The following is a 14057-nucleotide window of genomic DNA, read 5'->3' as shown; positions in this document are numbered from 1 at the left end:
GGTTTTTTTTTTTTTTTTTTCTTTTAATTGAGGTATAACTGACATACATTATTTTAGTTTCAGGTATACAACATAGTTATTCAACATTTGCATGTATTGCAAAATGATCACCACAATAAGTCTAGTTAACATTCATCACCATACATAGTTCCACCTTCACAGTTCTTGACAATAAAATCTGTTTCTCACCCATTGCTGTATATTCTAGGATCAATTTTGGTAGATTATGGCACTTAGTAGCCATTTTCACTCTACTTGCATTCTGGGGACTATTCAAAACTTTGACAATTTATATGAAATGGGTTTTCATTCTGGTCCTATATTAAGATAAACAATTGTGTGATTTAAATTTCTAAATAATAGGATGGAAATAGCAAAGCAGCAATATAACTAGATCATTTACTTTTCCTTTCCTTCCATTTTCATTCCTGTGAGGTAGAAATGCATTATAGAATTGAATTCATATATTTAACTAAAGTATATTTAATTACAATTTAGCATATTTTAAGCTCATAAATAAGCATGTAGGAAGTCCATACTACACACAATTTATTGACATTTGAATATTTTTTAACACTAGCATATAAGATAGTGATATAATTTGCTTAAAAAGGTCAGAATGATGGGGTGCCTGGGTGGCTCAGTCATTAAGTGTCTGCCTTTGGCTCAGGTCACAATCCCAGGGTCCTGGAATTGAGCTCCCTGCTCCATGGGAAGCCTGTTCTCCCTCTCCCACTCCCCGTTTGTGTTCCCTCTCTTGCTATGTCTCTGTCAAATAATTAAATAAAAGTCTTTTTTAAAAAGTCAGAATAGTTTTTGTTTGCTAAAGAATTAGCAGAACAGCTTTAAAATTAAAAAATGCATTACTCACTATATACATATAATAAAAGGAATGGCTAAAATAAAAATAAAAAAAAAACTGATAATACCAAGTGTTAGAGAACATGTGGAACATTCTCAGCCATGGCTGATGGGAATGCAAAATTTAAGAACCACTTTAGAAAACAGTTTGGCAAATTCTTATGAAGTTAAACACATACTTACAAGATGACAAAGCCATTCTACTCCTATTTAACCTAGGTAAATTAAAACTTAATATGCAAAAATCTATACAAGAATGTTTATAGCAGCTCCATTCTTTCTTTTTTTTTTTTTTTTTTTTTCCCATTTTATTTTTTATTTTTTATAAACATATATTTTTTATATACATATATTTTTATCCCCAGGTCTGTGAATCACCAGGTTTACACACTTCACAGCACTCACCAAATCACATACCCTCCCCAATGTCCATAATCCCACCCCCTTCTCCCCAACCCCCTCCCCCCGGCAACCCTCAGTTTGTTTTGTGAGATTAAGAGTCACTTATGGTTTGTCTCCCTCCCAATCCCATCTTGTTTCATTTATTCTTCTACCCACTTAAGCCTCCATGTTGCATCACCACTTCCTCATATCAGGGAGATCATATGATAGTTGTCTTTCTCTGCTTGACTTATTTCGCTAAGCATGATACGCTCTAGTTCCATCCATGTTGTTGCAAATGGCAAGATTTCATTTCTTTTGATGGCTGCATAGTATTCCATTGTGTATATATACCACATCTTCTTGATCCATTCATCTGTTGATGGACATCTAGGTTCTTTCCATAGTTTGGCTATTGTGGACATTGCTGCTATAAACATTCGGGTGCATGTGTCCCTTTGGATCACTACATTTGTATCTTTAGGGTAAATACCCAATAGTGCAATTGCTGGGTCATAGGGCAGTTCTATTTTCAACATTTTGAGGAACCTCCATGCTGTTTTCCAGAGTGGCTGCACCAGCTTGCATTCCCACCAACAGTGTAGGAGGGTTCCCCTTTCTCCGCATCCTCGCCAGCATCTGTCATTTCCTGACTTGTTGATTTTAGCCATTCTGACTGGTGTGAGGTGATATCTCATTGTGGTTTTGATTTGTATTTCCCTGATGCCAAGTGATATGGAGCACTTTTTCATGTGTCTGTTGGCCATCTGGATGTCTTCTTTGCAGAAATGTCTGTTCATGTCTTCTGCCCATTTCTTGATTGGATTATTTGTTCTTTGGGTGTTGAGTTTGCTAAGTTCTTTATAGATTCTGGACACTAGTCCTTTATCTGATATGTCGTTTGCAAATATCTTCTCCCATTCTGTCAGTTGTCTTTTGATTTTGTTAACTGTTTCCTTTGCTGTGCAAAAGCTTTTGATCTTGATGAAATCCCAGTAGTTCATTTTTTCCCTTGCTTCCCTTGCCTTTTGCGTTGTTCCTAGGAAGATGTTGCTGCGGCAGAGGTCGAAGAGGTTGCTGCCCGTGTTCTCCTCAAGGATTTTGATGGATTCCTTTCGTACATTGAGGTCCTTCATCCATTTTGAGTCTATTTTTGTGTGTGGTGTAAGGAAATGGTCCAATTTCATTTTTCTGCATGTGGCTGTCCAATTTTCCCAGCACCATTTATTGAAAAGGCTGTCTTTTTTCCATTGGACATTCTTTCCTGCTTTGTCGAAGATTAGTTGACCATAGAGTTGAGGGTCTATTTCTGGGCTCTCTATTCTGTTCCATTGATCTATGTGTCTGTTTTTGTGCCAGTACCATGCTGTCTTGATGATGACAGCTTTGTAATAGAGCTTGAAGTCCGGAATTGTGATGCCACCAACGTTGGCTTTCTTTTTCAATATCCCTTTGGCTATTCGAGGTCTTTTCTGGTTCCATATAAATTTTAGAATTATTTGTTCCATTTCTTTGAAAAAGATGGATGGTACTTTGATAGGAATTGCATTAAATGTGTAGATTGCTTTAGGTAGCATAGACATTTTCACAATATTTATTCTTCCAATCCAGGAGCATGGAACATTTTTCCATTTCTTTGTGTCTTCCTCAATTTCTTTCATGAGTACTTTATAGTTTTCTGAGTATAGATTCTGTGTCTCTTTGGTTAGGTTTATTCCTAGGTATCTTATGGTTTTGGATGCAATTGTAAATGGGATTGACTCCTTAATATCTCTTTCTTCTGTCTTGCTGTTGGTGTAGAGAAATGCAACTGATTTCTGTGCATTGATTTTATATCCTGACACTTTACTGAATTCCTGTATAAGTTCTAGCAGTTTTGGAGTGGAGTCTTTTGGGTTTTCCACATATAGTATCATATCATCTGCGAAGAGTGATAATTTGACTTCTTCTTTGCCGATTTGGATGCCTTTAATTTCCTTTTGTTGTCTGATTGCTGAGGCTAGGACCTCTAGTACGATGTTGAATAGCAGTGGTGATAATGGACATCCCTGCCGTGTTCCTGACCTTAGCGGAAAAGCTTTCAGTTTTTCTCCATTGAGAATGATATTTGCGGTGGGTTTTTCATAGATGGCTTTGATGATATTGAGGTATGTGCCCTCTATCCCTACACTTTGAAGAGTTTTGATCAGGAAGGGATGTTGTACTTTGTCAAATGCTTTTTCAGCATCTATTGAGAGTATCATATGGTTCTTGTTCTTACTTTTATTGATGTGTTGTATCACATTGACTGATTTGCGGATGTTGAACCAACCTTGCAGCCCTGGAATAAATCCCACTTGGTCGTGGTGAATAATCTTTTTAATGTACTGTTGAATCCGATTGGCTAGTATTTTGTTGAGTATTTTCGCATCTGTGTTCATCAAGGATATCGGTCTATAGCTCTCTTTTTTGGTGGGATCCTTGTCTGGTTTTGGGATCAAGGTGATGCTGGCCTCATAAAATGAGTTTGGAAGTTTTCCTTCCATTTCTATTTTTTGGAACAGTTTCAGGAGAATAGGAATTAGTTCTTCTTTAAATGTTTGGTAGAATTCCCCCGGGAAGCCGTCTGGCCCTGGGCTTTTGTTTGTTTGGAGATTTTTAATGACTGTTTCAATCTCCTTACTGGTTATGGGTCTGTTCAGGCTTTCTATTTCTTCATGGTTCAGTTGTGGTAGTTTATATGTTTCTAGGAATGCATCCATTTCTTCCAGATTGTCAAATTTATTGCCGTAGAGTTGCTCATAGTATGTTCTTATAATAGTTTGTATTTCCTTGGTGTTAGTTGTGATCTCTCCTCTTTCATTCATGATTTTATTTATTTGGGTCCTTTCTCTTTTCTTTTTGATAAGTCGGGCCAGGGGTTTATCAATTTTATTAATTCTTTCAAAGAACCAGCTCCTAGTTTCGTTGATTTGTTCTATTGTTTTTTTGGTTTCTATTTCATTGATTTCTGCTCTGATCTTTATGATTTCTCTTCTCCTGCTGGGCTTAGGGTTTCTTTCTTGTTCCTTCTCCAGCTCCTTTAGGTGTAGGGTTAGGTTGTGTACCTGAGACCTTTCTTGTTTCTTGAGAAAGGCTTGTACCGCTATATATTTTCCTCTCAGGACTGCCTTTGTTGTGTCCCACAGATTTTGAACCGTTGTATTTTCATTATCATTTGTTTCCATGATTTTTTTCAATTCTTCTTTAATTTCCCGGTTGACCCATTCATTCTTTAGAAGGATACTGTTTAGTCTCCATGTATTTGGGTTCTTTCCAAACTTCCTTTTGTGGTTGAGTTCTAGCTTTAGAGCATTGTGGTCTGAAAATATGCAGGGAATGATCCCAATCTTTTGATACCGGTTGAGTCCTGATTTAGGACCGAGGATGTGATCTATTCTGGAGAATGTACCATGTGCACTAGAGAAGAATGTGTATTCTGTTGCTTTGGGATGAAATATTCTGAATATATCTGTGATGTCCATCTGGTCCAGTGTGTCATTTAAGGCCTTTATTTCCTTGCTGATCTTTTGCTTGGATGACCTGTCCATTTCAGTGAGGGGAATATTAAAGTCCCCTACTATTATTGTATTGTTGTTTATGTGTTTCTTTGATTTTGTTATTAATTGGTTTATATAGTTGGCTGCTCCCACGTTGGGGGCATAGATATTTAAAATTGTTAAATCTTCTTGTTGGACAGACCCTTTGAGTATGATATAGTGTCCTTCCTCATCTCTTATTACAGTCTTTGGCTTAAAATCTAATTGATCTGATATAAGGATTGCCACTCCTGCTTTCTTCTGATGTCCATTAGCATGGTAAATTCTTTTCCACCCCCTCACTTTAAATCTGGAGGTGTCTTCGGGCTTAAAATGTGTTTCTTGGAGGCAACATATAGATGGGTTTTGTTTTTTTATCCATTCTGATACCCTGTGTCTTTTGACAGGGGCATTTAGCCCATTCACATTCAGGGTAACTATTGAGAGATATGAATTTAGTGCCATTGTATTGCCTGTAAGGTGACTGTTACTGTATATGGTCTCTGTTCCTTTCTGATCTACCACTTGTAGGCTCTCTCTTTGCTTAGAGGACCCCTTTCAATATTTCCTGTAGAGCTGGTTTGGTATTTGCAAATTCTTTCAGTTGTTGTTTGTCCTGGAAGCTTTTAATCTCTCCTTCTATTTTCAATGATAGCCTAGCTGGATATAGTATTCTTGGCTGCATGTTTTTCTCGTTTAGTGCTCTGAAAATATCATGCCAGCTCTTTCTGGCCTGCCAGGTCTCTGTGGATAAGTCAGCTGCCAATCTAATATTTTTACCATTGTATGTTACAGACTTCTTTTCCCGGGCTGCTTTCAGGATTTTCTCTTTGTCATTGAGACTTGTAAATTTTACTATTATGTGACGGGGTGTGGGCCTATTCTTATTTATTTTGAGGGGCATTCTCTGAACCTCCTGAATTTTGATGCTTGTTCCCTTTGCCATATTGGGGAAATTCTCCCCAATAATTCTCTCCAGTATACCTTCTGCTCCCCTCTCACTTTCTTCTTCTTCTGGAATCCCAATTATTCTAATGTTGTTTCGTCTTATGGTGTCACTTATTTCTCGAATTCTCCCCTCGTGGTCCAGTAGCTGTTTGTCCCTCTTTTGATCAGCTTCTTTATTCTCTGTCATTTGGTCTTCTATATCACTAATTCTTTCTTCTGCCTCATTTATCCTAGCAGTGAGAGCCTCCATTTTTGATTGCACCTCATTAATAGCTTTTTTGATTTCAACTTGGTTAGATTTTAGTTCTTTTATTTCTCCAGAAAGGGCTTTTATATCTCTCGAGAGGGTTTCTCTAATATCTTCCATGCCTTTTTCGAGCCCGGCTAGAACCTTGAGAATTGTCATTCTGAACTCTAGATCTGACATATTACCGATGTCTGTATTGATTAGGTCCCTAGCCTTCAGTACTGCCTCTTGTTCTTTTTTTTGTGGTGAATTTTTACGTCTTGTCATTTTGTCCAGATAAGAGTAAATGAAGGGGCAAGTAAAATACTAAAAGGGTGGCAACAACCCCAGGAAAATATGCTTTAGCCAAATTAGAAGAGATCCAAAATCGTGAGTGGGGAGAAAGGGGATAAAAAGAGGTTCAAAAAGGAAGAAAGAAAAAAGAAAAAAAAAAAAAAAAAAAAAAAGAAAAGAATTTTTTTTTAAAAAAGAAAACACCTAAGAAAAATGTAAAAATATATATATATATATATTAGATAAACTAGTAAAAAATCGTTAAAAAAGAAAAAGGTAACAGTTAAAAAAAAAAAAAAAATTTTACCCGAAGGCGAGAAAAAAAAAAAAAATGAAAAAGAAAAAATTAAATTAACTGCAAGACTAAAAAAAATCACAGGAAAAAAGCCATGAGTTCCGTGCTTGGCTTTCTCCTCCTCTGGAATTCTGCTGCTCTCCTTGGTATTGAAACCGCACTCCTTGGTAGGTGAGCTTGGTCTCGGCTGGATTTCTTGTTGATCTTCTGGGGGAGGGGCCTGTTGTAGTGATTTTCAAGTGTCTTTGCCCCAGGCGGAATTACACCGCCCTTACCCGGGGCCGGGGTGAGTAATCCGCTCGGGTTTGCTTTCAGGAGCTTTTGTTCCCTGAGCGCTTTCCGTAGAGTTCCAGAGGACGGGAATACAAATGGCGGCCTCCTGGTCTCCGGCCCGGAGGAGCCGAGAGCCCAGGGCCCCACTCCTCAGTGCGCCCTCAGAGAACAGCGCCCAGTTACTCCCGTCTGCCTGACCTCCGGCCGCGCTCCGAGCTCACCGAGCCTGCGACCGGTTCAAGGTAACACGGAGAGCAGCTCCATTCTTAATCACCAAAAATGGAACCCTAATTGTCTTTCAAAGAGTGTATGGGTAAACTAAGGCACATACAAACAATCAAACAGTCAGCAATAAAAGGACACAACAACATGGACAAATTCTACAAAGTATTACGCTGAGTAAAAGAAGCCAGTTTCAAAAGATCCCATGCTATATGATACCTTTTGTTGAACATTATGGAAAAAAACAAAACTATAGGGATGGAATGCTTAATTTCCAGTGATTCCTGGGTTAAAGTTAGGGGTCAGGGATGGATTTCACAACAAAGGGACAGTACTAAGGGAATGATGTGAAGGGGAAGGAACTGTTGGGTGAACAAACTGATTGTCCTAGTGGTTCCCTGAATCCAAAAATGTGCTAAATTCATAAAATTTTACATCAAAAAAGAGTTAATTGTATTATATGCAAATTTTAAAACAAACAAATGCACTACTTCCTAAGCATGAGTATAAGCTGCCTTTTTCTTCTATTCCCACATACCTTAACCCTAGACTTGAAAAATACTACTTTATGTGAAGAGAAAGATGGAACAGATTAAAAAAATGGCTTTGAGGTGGAAATTAAAGGAGTTTTTTATAGCATAATGAACATTTATCTTAAAAGGCTGGATTATGAGATAATGATCTATGATTTTAGAGAAAAGCAAAGCAAAAAGATACTGAAGAGGAGACCAAGTAGAGCTTAAAATTAAAGAATGGATTATCTCCCTAGTATTCATTTCTATTCTATAGTGCCATAGCATAATAATTATATCTTCATTTAATTTGCCTTTTTGTGTTTTGGCTACACACAAAACAACTGAAGAAAAAAATTTAATTTTAAGAAGATATAAACCTATTTTTATTTCAGTATTCTAAACTAAAACAAAAGGAATTAATCAGTTGGCTACAGTTTCTGCATCAAAAGTTCTAAATCATGAAAAATTTCTTAAAAGTCTGGTAGAATCTAATATTAGGGCTAAACCTAAAGGGAAATTAATATATTTAAGGAAATGATATTCTGCATATTTAATACTTTGCTCTTATCTCTGCTTGCCTGTTTTTCTCCCACTGCATACTCCCCTTCTGCCTTTTATTGCTTCTTCCCTTTTCTTCCTAATCTGCCACGCCCTTTTCATCCTCAGTCCCTTTTAAAAATTTGGGGCAAACCTAAGTCATCAAACTGCTTTTAGGAATGACTACATACAATATAATTCATTTTAAAGACTGTGAATTAAGGGGCGCCTGGGTGGCTCAGTTGGTTAAGCGACTGCCTTGGGCTCAGGTCATGATCCTGGAGCCCTGGGATCAAGTCCCACATCAGACTCCCTGCTAAGCACTGATCTCTCTCCTCTCGTGCTTGCTCTCTCTCTCTCTCTCTCTTAAATAAATAAATAAAATCATTAAAAAAAAAAAAGACTGTGAATTAAAACATGGTTAATGGTCAAATTCAGATATTGTGGTACTCTCTAAAACATGACAATAGGGAATATAAGTAGTCTAATAGCATGTTTAACAAGTATCAAATTAATATATGTACACCAATTTACATTCACATTTCAAAACATATGTCATTTAAATAAAACTTTTTCAATATATCTAATTAGAATTTAATAAAGTAAAAAATATTAGATTTTATAAAATACAAATACATTAACAAAAAAATAGGGCCCTAACCAGTATGTGAATATATTTTTTTGGCCAAATTAGTAAGAAATCTGCAGCTTATTGAATGTATGCCCTGAGTTCCAGATACTTAATTGTCCAAGAAAAGAATAACTTCCCCACTTTGGGCCTTTGTGCTAAGATTATATAAATAAGTCATCTAATGCGATGGAATTGTAGAAATAAGGTATTTGAGAAGACAATAGCCCTGCTCTTAAAGTTATTTTATGAAACAAGAATGACCTTCAGGTAAGCTCTGAAATGATGGTGTAAGCCACATGCCTATGGAAAAACAGTTCTATAAAATGCTCCTTGAGGCAAATGAATCAATATTACCTTTTTGCTGCTTTGGTTACTCACCTAATAAAGATGGCCAAAACTGAAACTTGGAAAAGAGGTTGGTGAGTAGAAAATGGAATGCCTTATATTTGGAAAACTGAAAGGGTGAGTGATGGCAACTTCCCCTTCCAAAAACATTCTCTGCATTACAAAATATCTATTTGTTTATTTTCACCCTTTAGAACTATACTCAATGTCAAAAAAAAAAAAAAAACACTTTAAAACTTCCAATATCATTTTAACAAACCCCGTAAGTATCCAGTGTTGGAATTTGGGGGTACTAATTAAGCAATTATTGAGCCATAGGGTCTTATTACTTCAAAAGAGAGTATAAAATAACTCATCTAAGTTTCCAGACTAGAAAAAAAGAAAAAGGTGTTTTTTTCTTTTCCAAAAACTAAGGCATTTACAATAACATTTTAAACCATAACTTGGTATAAATACACTTAAGAATTAATAACATGAATTTTCATAAATGAGAAAAACTGTAATGTTATACTGACATTTTTCTAACATAAAAAATCCTTTCAATGGTTTTCATATTTTAAGTTATAACAAATTTTTTATATACAATAGATAGATGATAATTCTGAGGTTAGTATAATGTAATGTAGTTTTCCATTAAGATATAAAATTAAGCAAATATTTTCTTTTGCTCTTAGGAAAAATGAATCCTAGTTTCCCTATATTAACATATACTATTTGATTTGTACATGATATAAATTGTTACTATTCTTCAGTCTTTCCTGAAACTTGTTCAGCCCTGGAAAAATCTATTTCATACTTCTTTTTGAGATTACTTAAATACATTCGTAAACTGTCTGGATCCAACTGAGAGTTTCGAGCAGTTTGAACAAGCCTAGTAGCTAGATGGTACACAGCTCTCTGTCTTTCCATCTCAGGGGTACTCCTTTGGTTTTGCTGTTATTGAAAAAATATAGATAAAAATTAAAATATGATTAGTATGACTTTGTTTTAAAATTTTGGCAATTTTCTCTTTCCTTTCATAGAAATGCAGAACTCAAAGGTAACTAATTTCTTTGGATACATCAATTCCATTCAGCTAGCAAAGAACATAGCAGAAAAAATGAAGAAATATTGTTTTGAAAGAATAAAATTTTTCATGAGTATTTACTTTATCATAGATTCCTATATTCTTGAAAATCACTTTTCAATGAAAAAAGATCTGCTAAATAGGTCAAATTTCTCACTCAATATAATTGCTCATTGCTATTCAGTATTCATTTTAAATGTCACCTAAAGTACTACTCTGCTATCTCCTACTTTAATTCCCCAATAGATAAAACTGGTAGACAGAATGGGTCAACAGTAAGTTGCTTGTCCCTCTGAGAGATTTAATGTATAGAAACTGCTAGAGTCTAAGAAAATATATTGCCTGAGGAGTAGATTACATTTTGAAAATAAGTGCTATAAATAGCTACTTGAAATTATGCCAATTCTTAACAATCTATAGTTAGGATGCCCAAGAAATACTGTTTATAAGGGGAATAGTAATTCAAAGAATAGGAGTACAGCTGGAAAATTCTTCATCCACCTTGTTTCCTGAGCTAGATAGAAGAATTATTTCAGTCTTAACTGTTAATGTAAAGTTAGTTGGTTTCCTTTTACTATGGAAAATAAAATCCCTCTTCTCAAAAACTCTTCTCAATAGAAAGCAATTCAAGATATTTTTCTTCTCTCACTGTAAGTAAAATGAATCCAATTCCATGAAGTAAAATAAGATTATCATATATTCACCCATCTATCTGATACATTGAATGATCAACTATCAGTTTATTATCTAAATAATACACATTTACTGAATATCTATTATCATCTATATTCCAGGCCCCCAACCTTGTGTTTATGTCTACTGGGGATACAAAAATGTCTGTCTGACATGCCACTGGAACTTAAGAGGCTCAAAGAAGAGACATATTATTATAGTGAAAGAGACATATTCATACGCAGTTGATTTAGGTAATTATGATAAGTCTCAGGAGAGAGATTCAAAGTTTAGAGGAAGGAGAACTCATTCCCAGCTCAGGTCAAGAAAAGTTTAAGTAGGATGGAATATTTGGAATGACTCTTGATGGACAGAAGAACAGAGAAGTAAGGGCATTCTAGATGGAGGAAACAGCGAGAGCAGACACATTAGAAATCCTGGTACACAGGTCAAAATGATGAAATAACCAGTAATTCAATGTGGCAGAAATGAAGGTTTTAGTTAAATTGAGAAATGTTATCTAAGGTTGGGGTAGTAAACAAAGGGAGATCATAAAGCTTAAAAAAGTTTGTAGTTAACAAACCTTAGTGTGTTTAAGAATCATCTAAAGACTGGTTAAAAGTGTAAATTACTAAGCCACAGGAAATCCTCAAAAATTTAGGATAGTCCCTGGCTAAGGAGTTTCACTTTAATTTCATAAGAAACAACCAAAAGTTTCTGAACAGGAAAACATGATAAAAGTCATGCTTAGGAGATAATCTGGTATATGTACACATGCTGGATTGAAAAAGAGAATCTACTGCATAGTGTTAATGAGAGGTGATTAAGAAGGATTCAAAGATGATTATAATGGGTCACAGAAATTTAGGAGCAAAAAAATGAGATTTTTTTCATATTACAAATTTGATTTTGGTCCTATTAAAGAATGAAAACATAAACTGAGATTTCAAGAAGAAATACAAAGAAAAATATATGGATTCAAAGTAAAAAAGAAGTGAAAATGAAAGCTGAGAAATGGATGAGCTCGCCAAGAATATAGTTTCAAACACAGAAGGAAGGGCAAAATCTTAGGGAAACTTCCATTTAATAAGTAGAATGATAAAAAGTACTGGTAAAATACACAAAAATAAAATCAAAATGGATGAAAGACCTAAATGTGAGACAGAAAACTATCAAAATCCCAGAGAAGAACACAGGCAGCAGTCTCTTTGACCTCGGCTGCAGCAACTTTTTGCTAGATATGTTTTCAAAGGCAAGGAAAACAAAGGCAAAAATGAGCTATTGGGACTTTATTAAGATAAAAAGCTTCTGCACAGCAAAGGAAACAACAAAACTAAAAGGCAGCCTACAGAATGGGAGAAGATATCTGCTAATAACATATCTGATAATGGATTAGTATCCAAAATCTATAAAGAACTTATTAAACTCAACACATAAAAAACAAGTAATACAGTTAAGAAATGGGCAGAAGACATGAGATAGACATTTCTCCAAAGACGACATCCAGATGGCTAACAGACACGTAAAAAGACTCATTATTAGGGAAATACAAGTCAAAACCACGAGATACCACCTCACACTTGTCAGAAAGAATAAAATTAACAACACAGGAAACAACAGATGTTAGTGAGGATGAAGAGAAAGGGGAACCCTCTTGCACTGTTGGTGGGAATGCAAACTGATGCATTCTAGTAACTCTAGAAAACGGTATGGAGATTCCTCAAAAAGTTAAAAATAGAACTACCTGATGACCCAGGAATTACACTAGTAGGTATTTACCCAAAGGATACAAAAATACAGACTTGAAGGGCTATGTGCATTATCAACAATAGCCAACTATGGAAAGAGCCCAGATGTCTATCGACAGATGAACAGATAAAGATGAGGTGATATATATATATATATATATATATATATATGAACATTACTCAGCCAAAAATGAAATCTTGCCATTTGCAAGACAGATGGATGGATGGAGCTAGAGTATATTATGCTAAAGCAAAATAAATCAGTCAGAGAAAGACAAATACGATATGATTTTACTCATTTGTGGAATTTAAGAAAGAAAGCAGATGAATATATAGGAGGGAGGGAAAAAAAGAGAGAAGGAAACAAACGATAAGGGACTCTTCACAAAAGAGTAAAAACTGACAGTTGATAGAAGGAGGTAGGGAGGGTGGGCTAGATAGGTGATGGGTATTAGGAGGGTGTTTGTTGTGATGAGCACTGGATATTGTAAGTAAGTGGTGAATCACTGAATTCTACTCCTGAAACCAATATTGCGCTGTATAATTAACTAGAATTTAAATAAAAATTGAACAAAAAAAATAGCACTGGTGAAAAAAGAAAAAAAGGGGTAATCAGAGATAGGAAAATGAAGACATCCAGGAGAAGACCATTTCACAGTAGCCAAGACAGAAAAGAATTATGAAAAGGGAAAGAAGGGTAGTATCAAACACCACAGAGAGACCAGGGAAGATGAGAAGTGGAAAAAAAAAATGCCATAAGAGTTAATCATTAATCATTAGTTGGTATTTCACAAAGAAGTTTCAGTGGCATGATGACAAGATCTAGTTTGCAAGTGGAAAACGGAAGTAAATCATTATTATAATCTCTTAAGAAGTTGGCAGTTTAAAAAAAAAAGAGAGAAATATCTTGAGAAGTAAGGTAATAAAGAAGGATTTCTTAGGAAAAACCTACCTAAGCATCTTCATAGGAAAAGGAAAAGCCAGTGAACAAACACTAAGGATGCAAAGAGAAGGGGAACAAAGGATACCTGGCTGGCTCAGTTGGGAGAACATATGGCTCTTGATCTCAGGATTATAAGCTCAAGCCCCATATTTGGTACAGAAATGACTTTTAAAAAATCTTTTTTAAAAAATGTGGCACCTCACTGGCTCAGTCAGTAGAACACGTGACTATTGCTCTCAGGATTGTGAGTATAGAAATTATTTAAAAATAAAATCTTTAAAAAGAGAGTGAGAAGAAAGGAATCTGATGAAGTTTTATCTTATTGGATATGGAAAAAGGGTGGAAAAGTTAGCCTTGAATAAATTGAAAGATAATCTTTTTCTCTGAGATAGAAAAGAAGAGAACTGGGTGAAAAACAGATATTCCAAATTAGAGTTTTCAAGAAGTTCAAGGATTCATCAAGATAACTGCAAGTCTCTCAAAAAATATAGGAAGTGAATTTTCTGTAGAGTGAGGACATTGAGGGTAAAGTTTGGGAAGAGG

At 35.4% G+C, this 14057-nt stretch overlaps 1 protein-coding gene across 1 annotated transcript in view; it reads right to left on the bottom strand.

Annotated features, from left to right (window-relative positions):
* Nucleotides 1-9697: 9697 nt before the first annotated feature.
* MSH4 (mutS homolog 4) overlaps nucleotides 9698-14057 on the bottom strand; it is a 100237-nt gene continuing 95877 nt past the window's right edge. Inside the window, exon 20 of the mRNA XM_059136620.1 lies at nucleotides 9698-10018. Coding sequence (XP_058992603.1) covers nucleotides 9827-10018 — 192 coding nt within the window. The 3' untranslated portion in view covers nucleotides 9698-9826. The remainder of the gene's footprint in view (nucleotides 10019-14057) is intronic.

This window comes from Mustela lutreola, chromosome 10, assembly GCF_030435805.1.
Source record: "Mustela lutreola isolate mMusLut2 chromosome 10, mMusLut2.pri, whole genome shotgun sequence".
Classification (NCBI taxonomy): domain Eukaryota; kingdom Metazoa; phylum Chordata; class Mammalia; order Carnivora; family Mustelidae; genus Mustela; species Mustela lutreola.
This window is presented reverse-complemented; position numbering and strand designations above follow the sequence as displayed.